General features: G+C 51.9%; 1 protein-coding gene across 2 annotated transcripts in view; it reads right to left on the minus strand.

Annotated features, from left to right (window-relative positions):
• Positions 1–893: 893 nt before the first annotated feature.
• The window catches only part of DPYSL5 (dihydropyrimidinase like 5), a 100,938-nt gene continuing 81,523 nt past the window's right edge, over positions 894–20,308 (minus strand). The window contains exons 9-14 of one of the 2 annotated variants that reach the window (XM_042933467.1): positions 14,474–14,615; positions 12,699–12,841; positions 11,026–11,233; positions 5,749–5,917; positions 3,827–3,908; positions 894–1,522 (exon numbers count right to left, since the gene is read on the minus strand). In XM_042933467.1, coding sequence (XP_042789401.1) covers position 1,522; positions 3,827–3,908; positions 5,749–5,917; positions 11,026–11,233; positions 12,699–12,841; positions 14,474–14,615 — 745 coding nt within the window. In that variant the 3' untranslated portion in view covers positions 894–1,521. Of the gene's footprint in view, positions 1,523–3,614; positions 3,909–5,748; positions 5,918–11,025; positions 11,234–12,698; positions 12,842–14,473; positions 14,616–20,308 lie in introns of those variants that run through there. The other variant, XM_042933466.1, reaches the window with a different exon arrangement.

Here is a 20,308-nt window from a genome sequence, read left to right on the forward strand (position 1 = left end):
TGTCTTTGGGGGCTAAGAAAAAACTACAAGTGACCCCGTAGTACTGGAAACAATTTCACCCTGTAGTGTGGACGAGTTTGATCTGGTAATCCCTTCCAACATCTGGCTGAGATCTAGAGAGACGGTGGAGGTGATGCAGGTGGCAGGGGTTAGAGGGTATAGTAGACCAACCCAAAAGGTGGGGTTCTGGAGAACCAGGGAGCAGCCTGAAAAAGACACACTGGCTGGGGCGCCTGAGTCAGTTAAGCATCTGACTTTCGCTCAGGTCATGATCTCACGGTCTGTGAGTTCGAGCCCTGCGTCGGGCTCTGTGCTGACAGCTCAGAGCCTGGAGCCTGCTTCAGATTCTGTCTCCCTCTCTCTCTGCCTCTCCCCTGCTCACGCTCTGTCTCTCTCTTCCTCAAAAATAAATAAACATTAAAAAAAAAAAGAAAGACACACTGGCCTTCAGACAGCTCTGTCATGTGATTTTATGAGGTCACAGCTCCATTAGCCAAGAGTTCCATTGTGTAAAGGGGGAGGGGGGTCTATGGGTCTATGGGTTTCCAAAATGGTAGCCAAGGCAACAAGGGATAAGTGGGGGAAGCCTAGTTTCCCCCACCTCCTTTTGTATGTAATGCTTTCTCCCAATTACGGCTGTTTCAGTTAACTCAGCAACCTTGTCCTGGGAATCTGGCATCCAAAGCCTTGCTTTTGTCCCCACCAGGAAGAGGACAGAGCCCTGAGTGCCGGGCACTGAGGCTCCCACCTCTCAGCGAGCTGCTACCTGCCACCCGACACGAGTGAAAAACCAGAGCTGAATTTTCTTAGCAACCGAAGCCTCGCCCCTGCCACTGTGGAAGAGGTCCCCTGTCAAAGTCCCTCTTCTTTGAAGAAACACAACTGAGACCAAGTGAGAAGTAGCTACAGTTTAATACAAACCTGCACCAGAACACAATGTGTCGGGCTGTTTTGTTTTTGCCTCAAACAGGTGGCCAAAGCACAGGACCATGTGTCATCTTGGGGTTGACACGATCTTAGCACCATGACGTTTACAGAGGAGTGAGAAGTCACTTGGGTGCTGGAGGCTCCATCCTGACCCCAGGCTGTGCCTGCCGCCCGGGCAGCTGGAGAGGGTGGTTTGGGTTTTCGCGTGGTTCTGTGGTTTCTGGGTCAGTATCGGAAAAGCCCTCATCGCGGCATCGGCTTGACAGAGACCTACTGTGGACTCCTAGCACTACACACACGCACACGCACACGCACACACAGTAGCACAATTTTCTGGTAACTTATTCCCACAAACCTAGAGAGCAGCTAAGGCAAGAACAACAGTATTTATTCAGCAAGTACAAGACCAGTTTGAGAGCTGCATTCAGTGCAACCAGAGACCCTTTTCGTTCCAACCAGGGGCAGTGGGGCTGCCGATGGAGCCGGCTGGAGCTCTGCACAGGGGCAAGGAGCGGGTGGCGGAAGCGGACCGTTCATGTGGTCCCCTGAGCCTCCTTCTGATCTTCATCTAGAAGCTCCCGGGCGAGGGTGGGGTCTATGAAAGATCGGGGGTGGGGGTGGGGAGGGTAGATGAAGCGGAAGGCCTGCGGTGGACCACTCCAAGACGTGGTCTCCTAGAGCCACAGACCATGCATCTCTCAGGCAGAGGCACTCAGAGAAGGTAAAGCTTTCCTGGCCCAAGCAGGGACACTCTGCCCGCCGGCCACCACCACTGCTCGGCTCTTTGGCATCTTCCCAAGGCCCGCGACCCAGCAAAGGGCTGGAAGGGATAAAGATGGTGATGTGCACCGTACCGAGGGATCAGGGTCACAGTTTCCCAGGCCCAGATCCCTACCTCCTGTCCCCGTGGGTGCCTTTGCTCCCTCTGCTCCCTGGGGTACCGTCTCTGTCCTCTCAGCCCCTGAGTGAGTGAGGAAGATGAGCTTGAAGGGAGAAGTGAGGGTGTGGGGGCAGCGCAAACCACACGGCAAGCCGCCAGCACGGATCTAGTTCTGGCTCGAGCAGTGAACACGCGTTAGTTTGTCTACAAGGAAAATCTAGCTATCTGTGCAAAACAAAGCAGAACGCCTACCAAGGGAGTCAGTCTTCCGGGTGGTGGAATTCTCGGGTGGCATCTACAAGAGACGTCACCCCTCCTCCTTTCCACAGCGGGGGGAGGCAGCCACGCCCTTAGGGGTGGTCCTGGACACTTCTGAGGTCGAAGGCCTAAACCTTCTGGGTCTCATCTGCGAAATGGGGACCACAATACACGCTCTGCCGTTGCGAGGAGCAAGCGAGCGCTCGTAGATGCAAGCGCTTTGACGACACGTAAAGCACGAAAGAAACGTGCAGGGTACGACCGCTGGCCCGAGTCCTGGAACAAGCCTGGGGTGCGCAAAGCGATGTGCGACATGAAATCACTTCCCCGAGGGGAAGGCAGAGCTTAAGAAGGGCAGGTGGCTGGGCTGCTTCCCAGCTCGCTCAGGGTGGATGGAGATCACCCGGCCTCTAGCGTCTCCATGGAGACCTCCCGGTGCTTCCGAGGCAGGGAGGGCTGGGCTGGAGGTGGGAGGAGAGGGAGGCCACGGGCAGGTGAAGGTGAGGTGCTGACCACGGGGCTCCACGGCACCTGTGCAGCAATGTGGGTTCTCCAGCCCTGTCCCGCTGGCCTGGCCTCCAGCCCACTCCCTCCCTGGTCCCGCTCCCCCTCTCTTAGCAGGCACGAGGCCTCTCGCCAATCACACAGGAAGAGCGGCCGGGCCTCCGTCCAGCAGGGGGAGGTTACAGGAAGCTGGCTGGGGGTGTGGGGGTGTCAGGGCTGGGAGTGACCAGAGCCAGAGATGGGAAAGGTGACTCCGCTCCCCGACGGTCCCCGGGGCACCCTCTCAGGCTGTAGGGAACTATACCAAGAGGGGAGGGGACAGGAGGAGGGCCTGGGACAAGGCCTCGGCAGCCTGGAAGGCCCCAGGTTGGGAGAAGAAGGGCCTGTGAGTCCAACCCCTCACCGCCCCCTCCTCGTCTGTGCCCTAGGCTGTCTGGTTGGTGTCGAGTGCAGCATCTCTTAAGGTCCACATCTACTCCTGTTTCTATGCTATGCTAGTGACACGAAGCACCGTTATTTTTCACAGGATGCACAAACAAGTCAAACCAAACCACTGCGCAAACCAAACGTGCAAAACAAAATCATGTACACGCGCCTGGCACCAGCCCCGTGCCCCACCCAGCTAGCCCCTCTGGGCCTGTGACTCCCAGAGGGTGGGGTGGGGGGGGGAGGAAGAAGCTGGCGGAGGGTGCGGAGCGCCCCAACCACACCCACACAGGGGCCAGCGTGGAGTCAGGAAAAACGGGACCCCCTGGGCACGGCCGGGAAGCCAACACCTGTCTGACTTGGGAAAAGCGACCGCGGGGCCTCCTTAGGGGGAGGGGGTCCTTTTCCTCTAACACACATCTGCTAAAGTGCTCCGGACAGCTGGCGGGTCAGCCAGGGGGCAGGGCACTAAAGTCTGGGCTTTCCCAAAGCCAGCGCATGGAGGCGGGTGTGAGAGGAGGGGCTGGGCCGGGCTCTATGCATTGGGCTCTGTGCATAGTGTGGGTTTCCCGGGCCCCCCAAAGCCTGCCGAGGCCAAGGCAGGAAAGGACTGCAGCGGGAGGGACACATCTCAAAGTGCCTGTTAGGGTTGGCTCGAAGCACAGTGAATCGCGTGTCAGACATGGGGAGGGCTCCCCGGGTCCCGTGGCCCCCTCAGGTGGTGTGTACTGCCCAGCCCAGCCTCTCCCGCCCCCTGCAGCTGCGGCCGGAGGGTGTGCGGGCTGGTGGCAGTGGTGCGTCCTCACGCGGGGGGCTGGTCAGTGCCTTTACCAAATGCCGCTTGACCTGCCTCCGGGGGGAGCGAGGATCCGAGCCGAAGCTCGCTTTGGAACATGGTCATCGATTTGAGAACCTGCAGAGAAGGAAGCAGGGGGTGAGCTCGGCTGCACAGCCACCATTCCCCGGCGGAGGCGTTCAGCCCTCTGTGGGGACGATCTGTCTGAACCCTCACAACCCCATCTGGTTTTACAGGTGAGGAAAACGAAGCTCAGGGAAGTTAAGTGACTTGCCCAGTGTTACACAGCGTGTAGGTAGGTGGCAGAGCCTGGATTTGAACCCAGGTCTTTCTGATTGAGGGCCTCTCTGATGAACTGCTACTCTGCTACCTTCGCTGCTCCCAAACCTGGACATGTGGTCTCTTGTCAGGCACACGGACCGTCAGTCAGCCCATTAGCACGCGGGCCTTTGTATACACGCCTCAGTGAGTAAGACAGGGAGATGGCTGGGCCCTCCGTTGTTCTGGAAAAATCAAAGAACCACACCCCAAAGGCCCAGCATCTTGAAATCCCAAGACTCAGAAAGTGGCTTGGTGCCCCAGGGAGCGAGCGGGACATTCTTCCGCCTAGCCTGCCCAGGAGAGAGGAGACTGGGGTGGAGGGATATTTGCCGAGTTGGAGAGAGGCCTGCCCCGAGACCTGGGAGCCGAAGCCACTGGCCGCTCCGAGGGCCTTGTGGCTTCTCGTGGGCCTGGCTGCTGCAGGAAGGGCCGTGCCCAGGCAGCCATGGGAGCCTACACCTCCTGGGATGGCAAGGCCTGATCACGACACTCGGCACCACGGACTCCCTCCCGACTCCCAGCACACGTGTCTTGTCCCTGGTGGGACTGGCAGTGGCCTTCAGGGCGGGGGCAGGGGGATAGTTATCTTGGCACTGAGATCGCCTCTGAGGATGGAGAGTGGTGGAGAGGACCCCTCCCCACAGACCACAAAGTCCTCAAAACCTCTAAACAGGAACCACGTGTCTTCTGCCCCCAGCACATAGGGGGACACACAGGAAGCTCGGCGGGGAGCCCCCTCCCTCGGCCTTTCCTATCATAAGAGTAAATGCCACACCCTGTGTGGAAGGATCTGGATCTTGCTCCTCTCACTGTTTGGGTCCCGGTGTGGACCTTGCAGAGTGATGCCAGGTCTCTACCCGGTCCGACTCTGAAGGCCGCTCAGTGTGTTCAAGGAGACCCCATCCTGCCCCTTTCAAGCTGGGGTCGGGGGTGGGGTCCCAGTGTCCATCAAAGCGGCCTGGAGGACCAGGCCACCTTACCGTGCTCATTCTCCACGGAGGGCTACCATTTTTGTGGCAACGACCCCCACCTTTCGCTACTGCAGAGCACCTGGCATGTGAGTTATTGACAGGAAAGTCCCAGAACAACCCCGCCCCCCCATATATTATATGTGGTATTACATATACTACAATTGCTGACAAAAAAGAAGGTGCCAGAGGGACAAACACGGGGCTGAGGCGGGGGAGGAAAGGGAATAGGGAAATACCTCTTGTAGAGGCTGGCAAGGAGCAGGGATGGGGACAGGGAGACTGCATTGGGATACAGTCCCATGTAGCAGAGAGGGTTAACCCTTCAGAGCTCTGATCACCCCTGGGGCACCCACTGTGTGCAGGGCCCCGAAGATGTTTCAAGGGAAAAATTTTCTGAACTTAGAAACTGCGGGGCGAGCAGCAGACAAGCCATGGCCTCTTGGAATGACTGGTGCCCAGGGACCCGAAGAGCCCTCCCGCCCCTCCTGATATTTGTGTCTCTATGTGGGACCCAACACCCATCTGCAGACGTGGGATGGGGTGGTGGGGGGAGGGAGAAGACAAAGAGAAAAAGCCACAGAAAAAGCTGCCAGGGTGGGCCTGTCCTCCGGCCACCCCGCTGTGGTAGAGCCACGCATCCCAGCCGGAGCGGCCCTTGCTCTTACCAGAGAGGCTGAAGCTGGACTCGTGAAGGTCTCTCATGCCCCCGTGTCGGGTAACGGGCCGAGTAGGAGTGTCTGCGAGTGGCGTTCCCATCTCTTTTTTCCCGGGATGCACAACGATAGCTACGTCCCCCAGGTAGGGAGTACGGTCCACTCCTCTAACCTTTAAGGTCTAGCGAAGGATGGAGAAGGAGGAAATGGGAAAAGAGCACACCATCAGAGCCCAGACACCATCAGAGCCCAGACGCCATCAGAGCCCAGACACCATCTCCACCAGAGCCTCCCCGATGGCCGGCAGGAGGTTGGATGCTGCCACTCTTCTCAGGACCCAAATGACTGCCCGCGACAAAAGTTTCTTATGTCTTGAGCTCAGGAGTGGAGTCTTTTACCTCCCAGTGTGTGCACGTGTGTACGTGTGTGCGGGCGTCCTTGCATAGAGGGGCCCCCGCTGGCTCCCCCTCAACATTGGTGGAATCCCTTCCAAGGCGGCAGGTGGATTTCTGGGGTATTCCCCTCCCACGGAGCAATGTTATCCCCTCACACGCCAGGCTTCCAAGAGGCCATGCCTTTTACTGTGATCTGACAACTTTGTGGGGAGAGACACCAAATACAGCCGATTTGGAGAGGAGAACCCCCAGTGGCAATGTTAGTCACTTTTGTACTCACAAAGGCAGCAAAGTTAAGAGCCTATGTTCGGTATCTAGACAGCCTGGGTTCCAATCGCAGCTCTGCGACCTTATGCAAGTTACCTAACCTCTCTGTGCCTGTTTCCTTATTTGTAAAAATAGGCTGACCGTAGTGCCTATTGGTACTACATATAGAATTGTTAGGGGATCAAATGAATTAATACACATACAGCTCTTCGAACTGCTCTGGCACATGGCAAGTGATGTGAAAGCACCGGGAGCTGTAATTAGGGCAGAGGTCATTTACGTGTGCTTATTCATGCTGCTGTGAGGACAAAGTGAGTTGGGTTGTGCTCAGAAAGTCTGAAGGAGCAGCGTGGATGATCTTCATGCCAGGCACTTGTCCGGGGCATAACCTCCACCTCCTTGCTGCTTCCTGAAAATCTTGTTGCAACAATAGACAATGGGGGATTTCTTGAAGGATCTTCAGCCTCCGTATTCCTTTATATTCTCCAACAACAGACCTAGGGTTTAGCTCAGCCCTCAGAATGTCAAGCCTGGTCTGAACTGTTTTGGCCTCCACCAGGCTGCACGTTAGCATCCTGGCTTGGGAAGCTGGGGTCCCAGTGGTGAAAGGTGGAAACACCAGCTGAGTGAAAACGGAGTTTGTGACCTTGGCAGGTGACAGCCGCTGCCAACCCCTTCGTTACTGGCTGTATACCACACCCTCCCAGAGAGGATTTCTTCCCTGAGCCCCATGCTCTTTAGGGACTGATCACTGACAATTTTTGGAAAATGAGACTTTTTGATAGTTTTCTTTTTCTGCATGCAAGTGCTCCTTTACTTTAACAGAACTGGCTTTTTCTTGGGACCCTTACGTTGTCGTTGTAATAAATGCTTTAGATAAAGAGACTCTGGGTTGAATTGATACCAATCCTGGAAACTGGGGCTCTTCCATGGTGGCTGACCCGAGGGGAGCGGTGTGTTGTGAATTGGGATCTATCTCACTTTTTTATGAGGCTGCCTTTTAGAAGGGCTTGAAATACTCTCTCCGCTCTCTTTTGACCCAATTTCCTGAATACCAAATGCCTTTTTTTTTTTTTTGGAAAGACCGCAGAACCGTCATTCTTTTTGTTTCATACTGAAATATAATTCACATGCCATAAAACTTGCCATTCGAAAGTGCACAATTCAGTGGCGTTGAGCGCATTCCCAACTTTGGGCCACCGCTGTCTAATTCCCAAACATCTTCATCGCCCCCAAAAAGCAATCCCACACCCGTCTGCAGTCACTCCTGTTCCCCACCCCCCGGCCTTAACTAATCACTAATGGATCTTCTGTCTATGGACATTACGGACACTTCACATAAATGGAATCTTAAGCTATGTGGTATTTTGTGACGAGATTCTTTCACTTGGCATAATGCTCTTAAGGTTCACGTGTGTTGAATGCAGCATATATGAGGACTCCATTTCCTTCTCGGGCCAAATAATATTTTACTGAATGGCTATACTTCATTATGTTTATCCATTCAACAGTTGATGGACATTGGAGGTGTTTCCACTTCTCGGCCTCTATGAGTGACGCTGTTATGGACGTGTACGAGCTTTTGTGTAGACACCTATTTTTACTTCCTTGAGGATTTTCGCAAGAGGAGAAATGCTGGCTCCTCTGGTAACTCTAATATCTAACTTTTGGGGACGTGCCAAACTGTTTTCCAGAGCGGCTGCACCATTTGACATTCCTTCCAGCAACGAACAAGGGTTCCCCTTTCTCCACATCCCAACCGACACTTGTTTTCCAGTTTCCTTCTTAAAATGACAGCCACCCTCGGTCAGACATTGTGCTGTATGAACAAATCACTCTCACTGCTCTTGCCAGCGCTCCCTCCAGAGGCTGGCTGAGGCCTTGTGCTGTGGGTTCACATCTGAGGAGCTTTCTGGAGATAGATGGCACCATTCACCTCCTGAGAGACCCTGAGTTTGCTTTTGGATTGAACGCGGTGATAAGTGAAATCATGGTTTTTTCTTTTTTTTTCAGGGAACCCAAGTCTGTTCCCTCTCAGCAGATCTGGCTTTGGATTTCTTCCTTTGTTATCCTTTGGGAGAGAAGGATGTTTAGTCATTCTGAGAACTCTGGGCCCTCACGTGTGGAAAGCCGGCAGAATTGATCTTCTGGTGTTAACATGGCCTGCTTACTTTTAGGCTTTAGATGACTGCTTTTCTTTTCTTTTTTTTTTTTTAATTTTTTTTTTAACGTTTATTTATTTTTGAGACAGAGAGAGACAGAGCATGAACAGGGGAGGGGCAGAGAGAGAGGGAGACACAGAATCTGAAACAGGCTCCAGGCTCTGAGCTGTCAGCACAGAGCCTGACGCAGGGCTCGAACTCACAGACCATGAGATCATGACCTGAGCCGAAGTCGGACGCTTAACCGACCAAGCCACCCAGGCGCCCCAGATGACTGCTTTTCAAGTATCAGTTTTACGTGCCGTTACTTCAAGACTGGGAAGCAACTGAGCAATGGCAGTACCTCAAAGGCCCCTGAGCCTGCGAATCGAGAGGAACTCAGGGGTCACAGACATGCTCATGTTTCGCTCTTGTGCCTTCGGGAGCCCAGAACTCCCCGTTTGCCTGATCACTTAAAATGCTATGTGACAGTCAAAGATGGGGAATGGAAAGCAGCACTATCCGACTCTGGCGTTCCCTCTGTCCCGTCACACCACACCCCTCTCAGCCCAGGAGAGCTGGACCACAGTTTAGGAAAGAATACTGTAGTTTTTTGTGAATGAACTTGTACAGAGGGGCTCTACTGAGGACCACACTCAGGGTGAAGCGAAGTCTTGGTTAGAGGCCCGGAGAGTGAAAGATAGCCTACCTGCCCCCCGCTTCTCCTCCCACCCCACCCCCCGTCCTGGTAGAGCTTTCCTTCTAGGGCTGGGGCCTCATAGGCCAGCCTGAGCAGTGGACAGAGAACAGCTGGAAGGACACAGGCTGAAGCGGCTGCTCCCGAAAGCCTTTGGGCAGTTCAAGGAAGGAACAAGAATGGGAACAAGGAGGGGAGGTCCGAGGCACTGGGCAAAGAAGCTTGGCTTTTGCATAAAGGACTTCAGAATCGCGATGCTAAGAAAGTTTGGCTGAAGAGGAGAGGTCATGTGACCGTCTCGTGGCAAAGTGCGCCACAGGCAGCTCTTAAAAGGCCTATTCCGAAGATATTATTGAGCAGATTTCTAGAGCTCAGTAATAATGGCAGCTGAGTCTGTTTTCAGTCAAGGTGCTTTATAGCTCTGGTCCCTGCTACAGGCCAGAGCTGATGATGAGAGGAGAGCATGGGGCCTGGGAGTGGGAAGAAGTTGATGCTGGTCTGGGACAGGAACCACAATATGGGTGGGGGGTGGAGAGGTCACCTGGAAGGGGCCAGAAAAGGCCTCCCCACCAGCTGCTACTTAGGGCCTCCAGCTAAAAAACACACAGACCGTTTTCCTGGGTCTCACCTCTGGCACAGACAAGCAGCTGACCGACAAGGCCAGACTGGGCAGTTTACAAGAAAATTTCTCTGCTACTACCTTCAGAACATACAGCAGGCACCTGCTGTGTACAGAGGACTAGAATGGCAAAAGGAATAGAACAAGTGAACAAGAGAAGCTGGGTAAGGAAATTAAAAAAAAAAAAAAAAAAAAAAAAAGGATCAACGTTTCTTAAGTGTGCCATGATTACAACCATGAGCCTAGGCAGGAGTGCGGCTGGACCAGTGAGGCTGGGGCTCCTGGGCCCTCAGGCGTGACAGAAGAACACCCACCCTTTCTGCACAGGAGCCTTCTGAAGTCACAATAATATTGCTTTATGCCCGAGGAAGGGGAGGAGAAACCACGATGAGAACCACGTGCTTTCAGCTGTCAATGTGTTAGATCTGTTCTTTTCCGATGCTCTGGGACCCCCTCCTGCCCCGGCAGAGGCCACGGCTGCAGTCCCCAGCACCCGGAGTTGTCAGCAAGAACTCAGGCCAGGTTCTCCAGGGCAGCTCTCGAAGATAAGTCTGGGCAGTCAATCCCTAAGCAATGAGGCAACAGCCAGTCTTTTTTTGGGTGAATGTGTCTACTTAGAGGACAGGAACCCCTGGGGATGAGGTGAAGCCCAAAGATTTAGGGAACATCCAGTGTGCTTGTGGAACCCAAGGACTGGGTAGGACCCCTGGGATATGAAGTATTCTAGACTCGGCCTGATCACATCAGGGTTGGGGGGCGTCCAGACCCAGAAAATCCTACCAACCTCACTCCGGTCACAAGGGAGGGGGAGGCTTCAGGGAAAGAACAACTCCAGGGCAAATATGGTAACCCAGGCCGAGCCGGGAGTCCCATCTGAGGGTTGGTGACAATCCTCCCAGAGACTAGATGTTGGGGACATCTGCGAGCATCCTGTAGTATTTCCTTAGCTCTAGGGGGATTTAGGGACTGTTCCCGATACATTTTTACTCTGTTATAGGTACTCCCTTTCTGCTATTTTGGTTGTCCCCAAAGTGACCATTCTAGGCGATAAGGTTCAGTGGGAAAATGGAATGAGAACATCTTTGAGGTTTAAAACAGTCATTATAGAATTTCCCCAATGGGGGGCTTTAACCTCTTCGTATACACCTTCTTCCCCTTCCCTCCTCTTACCTTTTCTCTCTGGACCAGCTTCTTGTAGACAGTGTCTGGGAAGGACCTCAGGGGATAGAACTTGCCAGTGCCCTCAGCGCACATGAAGACACCGTTCTCATACACGACTCGTCCCCGGCTGATGGTGACCAGCGGTACGCCGTGGCAGCGCATGTTCTCGTACAGGTTGAAGTCTCCTCCCTGCACCTGGGTGCTGGCTGAGATGGTCCTGGTGGAGAGGCAGGGGTGGGAGAGAAACCTCTGAGAAGAGGTGACGATGTCACAGCTCAGCAGGACGAATCGATGGTCAGTGGGAGGGGGTGATGCTCAGTGACAAGGAATAATAATAGACCCCAAAATCTGTCTGCTGCAGACCGAATCCCATCACCTCCCCAAATGTATATACTGAAGTCCTCACCCCCAGCCTCTGAATTTAGAGACAGGGCTTTTAGAGAGCTAATTAAAGTAAAATGAGATCATACGAGTGGATGATCCACTAATCCAATCTGACTGGTGTCTTTATAAGAGGAGGAAATTCGGACCCCAGACATGCACACTCATAGAGGAGAGACCAGGTGAGGACGGAGGCGTAAGACAGCCATTTACAACCCACGGAGAGAGGCCTCAGATGACACCAAACCCGCTGACACCTTGATCTTGGACTCCCAGCCTCCAGAACTGTGGGAACATACGTTTCTGGTGCGTCTAAGCCACCAGTCTGTGGTAGGGCCGGAGCAGCCCTAGGAAATGGATCAACTGAGCCAAACTCTAGCGGGTTTCCTGCCAACAGTGATCATGAACACCCACACCTCTGCAGCAACAGGGACCAGCCCCAGGCTTCAGGAGGCAGAACATGGCTTCTCGAATGCTCTAATGGAGAAGACAGCGTGGGTATCCCGGCCTTGGGGTGGGTGGCGGTGCACCAAAGAAGGCGAACCTTCTTTCCGATTCAACTTTTTATTTTCAAAATTCCATTAAATTTTTGCTTATCTTCTTTACTTCTAGCCTGTACACCGAGAAAAGTACCTGGCCACCAGTTAGCACTTAACAAAAATCTGCTGAGCGATTAATGAAATTTAATCGGAAAGAGCGGTTTCCATCTCCCCTGCCCAAATCTCTTAGTAAAAACCAGGCTCTGTAGCCCGTGGCCTGGTAACCCCCTTCATTCGTTCACTCAACTCGCGTGCGCTAATGCCGTGGCTGTCAAGCTCTGTGCACTCCAGAGTACCCAACACCCTCAGTGAGGGGAGCAGGGGGCTGGCGGAGGAGCCCGGAGCGTCAGGACATCTGTCTGGTTCAAGTGCGTGTTAGCTATGTGATGCGGGGAGCCCCTCTACTCTCTGGGTCTTCGTTTCTTCAATAGGAAAATGGAAATAAGAACACCAGCATGAGTGCTTCCTGGGGCCGCGTGAAAACCAAACGAGATCACTGACGTGAAGCCGCTCTGCATCACTGTAAGGGGCTATGCGCACGGTGATACCCTGCAGCCTGTCTGAGCCTGTCTTGTTCACTGCCGCATTCCTGGTGCCCAGACTACGGCAGGCCCTCAAATACTTGTCGAACCGAACACACCACAGGGTCACACTTTGCTACGCTAGATGCAGCGCAGAGACGATAAGCTGGTGGAGTTTTGCACTGCGAGCGCCTTAAAATCCCAAGTCCCTCTAGCCCCGGCGACTAGCAGCAGGTTTTACTTTGTGGCTTCTGGATCCCACACCACCACGTCGGCATCGGCCCCAGGGATGATGCGGCCCTTGCGGGGATACAGGTTGAGAATCTTCGCCGCGTTGGAACTGGTAACGGCCACAAAACGGTTCTCGTCCATCTTTCCTCCAACCTGAAACATTGCAACAGTGCCACGTCACCCAAACCCTGCGCGTGCCTCAAAGCCACGGCCTCCCTTGACTCTGGCCTGCGGTCTTTTAGTTGGTCACGACAACAGTGCCGAGAAGGACGATGATGTGAGCACCGTCTCAGCTGAGCCAACCTGCTGGCCGGGTTCCCGGCCATCGCCTCAATCCTTCCTCCGGCAACAGTGGTGAGTGGGCTCTTCGCCAAAGGCCGCCTACCTGGTGGAAATCTACCTCCTGTTTGTACAACCGGCTCTACCCATGTGTCTACTAGGGATGGGTCGGGAGCCTTCCTTCGTCCACAAAGGGACACAGATTTCTGGGCTCTTGAAAAACATCTTACTGCCTCACCCACCAGCGAGAGCACCGTGGACTCCCTTCAAGGGGGATTCCACAGCCACTCGTGGGCCTCTCTGAGCGGCTGGCTTCCCCTTGAGGACTTCGAATCTCCTTAGGCTCGGATTTGCTGCAGCTAATCTGTGATAGGTCAGGACCAAAAATACTTATTCTTCGTGGGGAGAACAGGTGGTATTCAAATGAAGTCCTAGTCCCTGTTTTTCTCAAAAAGCAACTGGCCAAAATATGTAAAGAGCCTTAAAAAAGGTTCATTCCCTTTGGCCCAGAGATCTGCTTCTAGGAATCTGTCCTAAGGAAATAATTAGAAATGCTCACACATATATACTCCTGAACAAAGAAGCTCTCTGCAGCATTATTTGTAAGTGCAAAACTCCGGAAGAGCTAAAAGCTCCAAACTCAGGGAAGGATTAACTGAAATGTGCTACTTCCACCGGAGGAAATACTATTTAGCTACTAAAAAGATGCTATCGGGGCGCCTGGGTGGCTCGGTCGGTTAAGCGTCCGACTTCGGCTCAGGTCATGATCTCACGGTCTGTGAGTTTGAGCCCCACGTCAGGCTCTGTGCTGACAGCTCAGAGCCTGGAGCCTGTTCCAGATTCTGTGTCTCCCTCTCTCTCTGCCCCTCCCCTGTTCACGCTCTGTCTCTCTCTGTCTCAAAAATAAATAAACGTTAAAAAAAATTGAAAAAAAAAAAAAAAAAGACGCTATCGGGGCACCTGGGTGGCTCAGCGGGTTGAACGTCCGACTTCGGTTCAGGTCATGATCTCACAGTTGAGTTTGAGCCCCTTGTCAGGCTCTGTGCTGTGAGTGCAGAGCCCGCTTTGGATCCTCTCTCTCCTTCTCTCTCTGCCCCTCCCCTGCTCATGCTCTCTCTCAAAAATAAACAAACATTAAAAAAAAAGAGAGAGATGCTTTTAAAGAATTTTTACTGGTATAGAAAGACACTCAAGGTATGCTGTTATGTGAAAAAAAAAGATGAACCCCGTTATTACAATAACATCCAGAACATACACAGAACTAGAAAGAAAGAGACCAAAATATTAATACTTTCACTTCTCGGTATGGAATTAGGGGGATCTTTTTTCCTCACACTTTTCTGCATTTTCCAAATTTCTATAGGAGGCTGTACTACCTTTCTGGTTGGGTGAAAATACAAACTTTCTGGTTTTGTTTTTAAGTGAAACAAGGAGCCATGGCTATAGCTCTCCTAAGAGTGAAAACCCTTGCGAGGACTTGAGCAGAGGGGGGTCCCCAGAACATACCACTCCTCTCTCCCAGATGACGCTCATGCGGTCCTGGACACCACTCACTCCATGCGGGATCTTGGTGAAGTCCTCCTTGCCCATAGCTTTCTGCTTCGTGGTGAAAGGCCGGTGATCTGATGCCACAATGTTCAGAGTATCACTGGATAAAGAGAAAGATGGGCCAGTGAGGGAGGGAGGCCAGGGTCCCGGAAGGTAGGGACAGGTGCAGGGAAAAAGCCTTCCCTTCGGATTCAGGCAAAGCTGACCTCTAACAAGTTACTTCATTTGTGTGAACCTCGGTTTACTCATCTGTAGAATGGGTTTGTGGGCTGAGAGTTGACACTAGCTGTCAGTGTCACAGGAGACACTGATGCGAGCCTTTGGGGCATCAACTTTTATTAAGAGTTAAGGCAGCAGGCAGAGAAAAATTCAACCCCTAGTTTTGCTAACCTGAGGTGGTTTTACTGCCAGAGGCTCAGATGCCAAGCTCTTATCGTCTTCTCCCTCAACCCCTACCGGTCCCTGCTGGTGACAAGCATGTGCTTGGTAAAACATTTACAAGTTCAATGTTAAGCATTGCTAAATAACTTGCGGCCATAGCCTTTCTTGGATGTGGGGACTCTGATGGCACAGAAGAGGAAAGGAGGGACAAGACAGAAGAGATGTTTGCCTTAATAAACCAGCGATGCTATGCAAGCCAACCGGTTCATCACCCCCGCCCTCTATGACCATTGTCCTCGGAAGGTTACTGAGGCCGACCTCCGTGCAAGGCTGTGGGTGGCTAAGGCATGGTGGGGCTCTCCGGGGGTTCCAGCCTCGCTAGGATTCAGGGCAGAGACTTAGTAGGACGGTGCGACAGTACACGAGGCAGCAGACCCTCGACCAAATGAGGGCGGCAGATAGCTGGCCCATGTGCAGAGATCTCTGTAGGCCGAGGGCTCAGAGGTGGTGAGGGGCAGAGGGGGAAGGATGCCCACATCGCCCAGGCCAGGGCAACCTCATGAGGAAACACCATTGGAGGGCAGGGAGGGTCCTGGCTGGAGCATGAGGGTTGTGTGGGAGAGGGGGACAACTGCTGGGACCACACAGCGGGGGCCCCGAGAACCTAATTTCTTTGTAGGAGGCACCAAAGCCTGTGAATGCCTGTGGGCCATCTAAGCTACCCACGTCAGACTTGGTGATGAGACATCTCCTTTTTTAAAATTTTTTTTAAGTTTATTTATTTTGAGAGAGAAAGAGAGAGAGAGACAGAGAATCCCAAGCAGGCTCCACACTGTTAGCACAGAGCCTGACGCAGGGCTCAAACTCAGGAACCATGAGATCATGATCTGAGCCAAAACCAAGAACCAGATACCCAACCTACTGAGGCACCCAGGCGCCCCAGTGACGAGGCATATTCTTAAGGCTCTCAGACAATTCAGGGTCAGGCTGCATATTGGGCTGTCTCCACTGGGGGCCTGGCAGGGTTCATCAGTCACAACTGTTGCCAAATGACTGACTTCCTTGGCCAAATCCACAGTGAGATGACTTAGCCCTTCCTGTGGCATGGGCTGGTGTCTCCCTTAGCCAAACATGCTGCTCTGGGCCTTTTCAGAGATTGCAGGGGACACTCTCCACAGAGCAGAGGGTTTGTTCTAGGGCGCCCCAGTGCTGCCCACATTCCCCGGGCCTGCAGAACCCATCAGAGTTTCACCTTCTCCTCAGGGGTCCTCCAGACCCCCAGGCAGGGCTCAGATCAGAAGAGGTGCCTGTCAGAATCATTGGCTCAGGGTCAGGAACCTCAACTCCCATTCTTGAACCAAGTCCTACTGAGCAACCACCTTTCAAAAAAGGCTCCTACACAAGTAGGTGCCCCTCGGGGAGTGTGGTCACATTCCAGAAGGGCTTCTGAGGTCTCCTAGTGCTGCCCTGAATCTAGGAAATTCGACACCCACATCCATACCCTTTAAAGTTTAGAACATGACTGTCTTTAAGTAGGTGAAGAAATTTTTTTTAATGTTTATTTATTTTGAGAGAGAGAGACAGGGCGCAACTGGGGGAGGGGCAAGAGAGAGGGAGACACAGAATCCGAAGCAGGCTCCAGGCTCTGAGCCGTCTGTGCAGAGCGCAACGTGGGGCTCGAACTCACGAACCGGGAAATCATAACCTGAGCCGAAGTCAGACACTCAACCGACTAAGCCACCCAGGCGCCCCTCAAGTCCTTTAAAATTTTACATATTCAAATGAAGAGAACTTCTGGCCCCTTTAAGAAATGAAATTTTACACAGAGAACAACCTGTGTGGTTGCCAGAGGCGGGGGGTGGCTGGGAGACTGGGCAAAATGGGTGAAGGAAAGGGGGAGATACAGGCTTTCAGTTATGGAACGAGTAAGTCACAGCCACGAAAGGCACAACGTGGGGCATACAGTCCATGGTATTGTGACAGCGTCGCACGGTGACAGAAGGTAGCCACACTTGTGAGCACAGCATAACACAGAGACTGCCAAGTCGCTGCTGTACTCGCGTGTAGCACGTCACATCATGTGTCAACCACATGTCAGTAAAAGAAGAATAAAACAAGGAGAAAGAAATTAGATTTGATTTTAGGGATTTTATTTTTAAGTCATCTCTACCCTCAACACGGGGCTGGAACTCACACCCCCAAGGTCAAGAGTTGCGTGCTCTCCCGACGGAGCCAGCCCGGCGCCCCAAGAAATTGGATTTATTATTTATTTATTTATCTATTTATTTATTTGTTTGTTTATTTATGTCAACACCAAAATTTTAATTAATTAATTAATTTTTAATTGAAATTTTAGTTAGTGACATTAGATTTTTTTTAAAAGTTTAAAAAAAAAATTTTTTTTTTTAACGTTTATTTATTTTTGAGACAGAGAGAGACAGAGCATGAATGGGAGAGGGTCAGAGAGAGGGAGACACAGAATCCGAAGCAGGCTCCAGGCTCCGAGCTGTCAGCACAGAGCCTGACGCGGGGCTCGAACTCACGGACCGCGAGATCGTGACCTGAGCCGAAGTCGGCCGCTCAACCGACTGAGCCACCCAGGTGCCCCAGTGACATTAGATTTTAAATAAAGGATAAATCCTTACACCCATAGATGGTGCTTTCCCCCCTGATACAGAAGAAGTCACATGCTAACGTGGGTCGTAACAATAAGTGCACGTTTTCTTATAAGAATATGGTAATTGGTGTCTGGGTTTTCTGTCAAGCATTTTGTATGATATCAATTATCACCAACAAGGTGTCCTAAAAACGAAACGACAGTACCACAAAATCCTATACACAACAAAAATGTTCAAACGCTGCTCCAAATTCCGTAAAATTACACACTTGTACAATATGCACCGATCTTCAAAAGGGATTCAAACTACTCTCAGGACAGTTAGCATGAAACTACAATTCGACTTAAGTGAATAAATGTATTTAAGTTACATTACAAATAGGCTAGTTTAATATAAAACCTTAAATGATTCCATTAACAGCACTATTTTCCCCTGCCTATTTGAATGTGTTGGGGCCGCTGTCATCTGGGTAGGTTGGGGCAGTTGCCACCTATTTGTTCTTCCAGCAAATATGCCTGTGGCAAGCAGAGGTACTTCAAAAGATTTTTTTGACCTTGGCACTGAGCCCAAATTACTACAGTGGGCTCCTGGTTCTTGTCTGTTTTGTTTGTGTTGATAAAGATGGAAAAGAGGCTGGCTGGCATTTCCCTGTGAAAAGCATTTTTAAAAATTATTTCCTTATTTATTTTTAACATATATATTTAAAGTTTATTTATTTATCTTAGAGAACAAGCCAGGGAGGGGCAGAGAGAAGATCCTAAGCAGGCTCCCGCAGGTCAGCGCAGAGCCTGAGGGGGGGGTGGGTTCGAACTCAGAAACTATGAGATCATGACATGAGCTGAAATCAAGAGTCGGACGCTTAACCAGCTGAGCCACCCAGGTGCCCCCTGCAGTGAAAAGCATTTTTAAGTCAGAGCTGATCTGGCATTTCTCCTCTCTCATACTCCCTAATTTAAAAAAAAAAAAAAAATTTTTTTAATGTTTTATTTATTTTTGAGACAGGGAAGACAGAGCATGAACAGGGGAGGGTCAGAGAGAGGGAGACACAGAATCTGAAACAGGTTCCAGGCTCTGAGCTGTCAGCACAGAGCCCAACGTGGGGCTTGAACTCACGGACCGAGAGATCATGACCTGAGCTGAAGTCGGCCGCTTAACCGACTGAGCCACCCAGGCGCCCCATCGTACACCCTAATTTATCTAAATGTGTAAGGGGTGCTGCTGCTCAGGATCACAGCAATATTGTGGGACAGAAAGCAGGTGTTGCACTGGGCCATGCATATACTGGCCCTCCGGGGCCACCTGCACCCCGAGACCTTACTGACTGCACCCTATACTCCTCTTTCAGGTGTTAACACAGCAGGATGCTGAGTGGGAATTTGCCAATTGTCGGCGACCAGGAGGGAACATTAAGGACCTGGATGAAATAAGTGCCCCCTTTTCTCAAGACAGCCATCTTCAGTCGGGGCTGGCTACTTCCCTCAATCATCCTCACCATCACCCTCGAAGAGAAGAGGGCTGTCACCTCCCCCCAGGTATATAAAAGCCTATGACAGGGAGGGAGACTGAGGTATCACAGGATGGAGAGTCCTGTAGTCTTTTCCTCTTCCTTCTTTTCGTGTTCGAGTGCGGTTTCCCTACCCTCCCTCCTAGCAGTCTCCTCCATAGTCAAGGAGGGGACATTACAACAGGTTCACCCACGGAAAACAGAGGTGATGGCTGTGGGCTTCTTGCTTGGGAGGGGGCCGGTGGACCCGCCCTGAGCCTCTAGGTGAGGAGAGCCAGTGGGATGGGGACAGACTGCCCTCCCACCGTCGAGAGTGGCAAAGCTGTGTGAGCTTTCTCTGGGCCCCAGACACTGTAGAAGGTGGTCAGGCTGGAGTTGCCTTCCAGGGTCCTTGTTCACAGGGACACCACTAGTTCTAGAAGCAAGGAAGGTGTAGGTGGAAGAGGTTGGGCTGGAATCCATCTTCCATATCAGGGGACTGTATGAGGGCTGCACAAGAGAGCCCACAAGGGCATGTGTCCTACATAAGGAGGGCCCCAAAGGCCAGTCATGTTGAGTCTGAGAAGCAGGAGTATAGACTGGTGCTTGGGTATGGAGAAGAATCCCCCTACTCAGGGACTGGGCACGGGGAAGGGAGGAGACTGACATTTAAACTAGACTAGACTTGGGGCGTCTGGGTGGCTTAGCCGGTTAAGTGTCTGACTTCAGCTCAGGCCATGATCTTATGATTTGTGAGTTCCAGCCCCATATCGGGCTCTCTGCTGTCAGTGTGGAGCCGGCCTTGGATCCTCTGTCCCTCTCTCTCTATCTGCCCTTCCCCAGCTCTCTCTTTCTCTCAAAAATAAATAAACATTAAAAAAAAAAAAATAAACTAGACTTTAATAACCAAGAGGGAGAGAAAACAATGGATTCTATGCAAAATGTCACTAAAGGAAAGAAAGAAGCTGCAAGCAGTTTGGGACAAAACGAAATCTTTTCATCTTTGTGTCCCACTGAATTCAGACTATTCGTTAAAACTTTTCCTTTAGATTTGGATATGGGAAAAAGTCGTGTTAGAACAAGAGGAGCTGGAGAAAAGGAGATCTGGAGGGGAAGAATGAGGGGGAAAGAGGAAGAGAGGGCAGAAGGAAAGGAAAAAGGGGAAAGAAAGGGGAAACCACATGTGAAACAACGAGGAGGGGGAGGTAAAGAAAAAAGAGACAGAAAAGCCCACATATATTCTAGAATAAGTCAGCAGCCACATCCTACAGCCCTGAAGTGGTCCTCAGTGTAAAAGCAATGTCCTTGGAA

Source organism: Panthera leo, chromosome A3 (assembly GCF_018350215.1).
Source record: "Panthera leo isolate Ple1 chromosome A3, P.leo_Ple1_pat1.1, whole genome shotgun sequence".
Classification (NCBI taxonomy): domain Eukaryota; kingdom Metazoa; phylum Chordata; class Mammalia; order Carnivora; family Felidae; genus Panthera; species Panthera leo.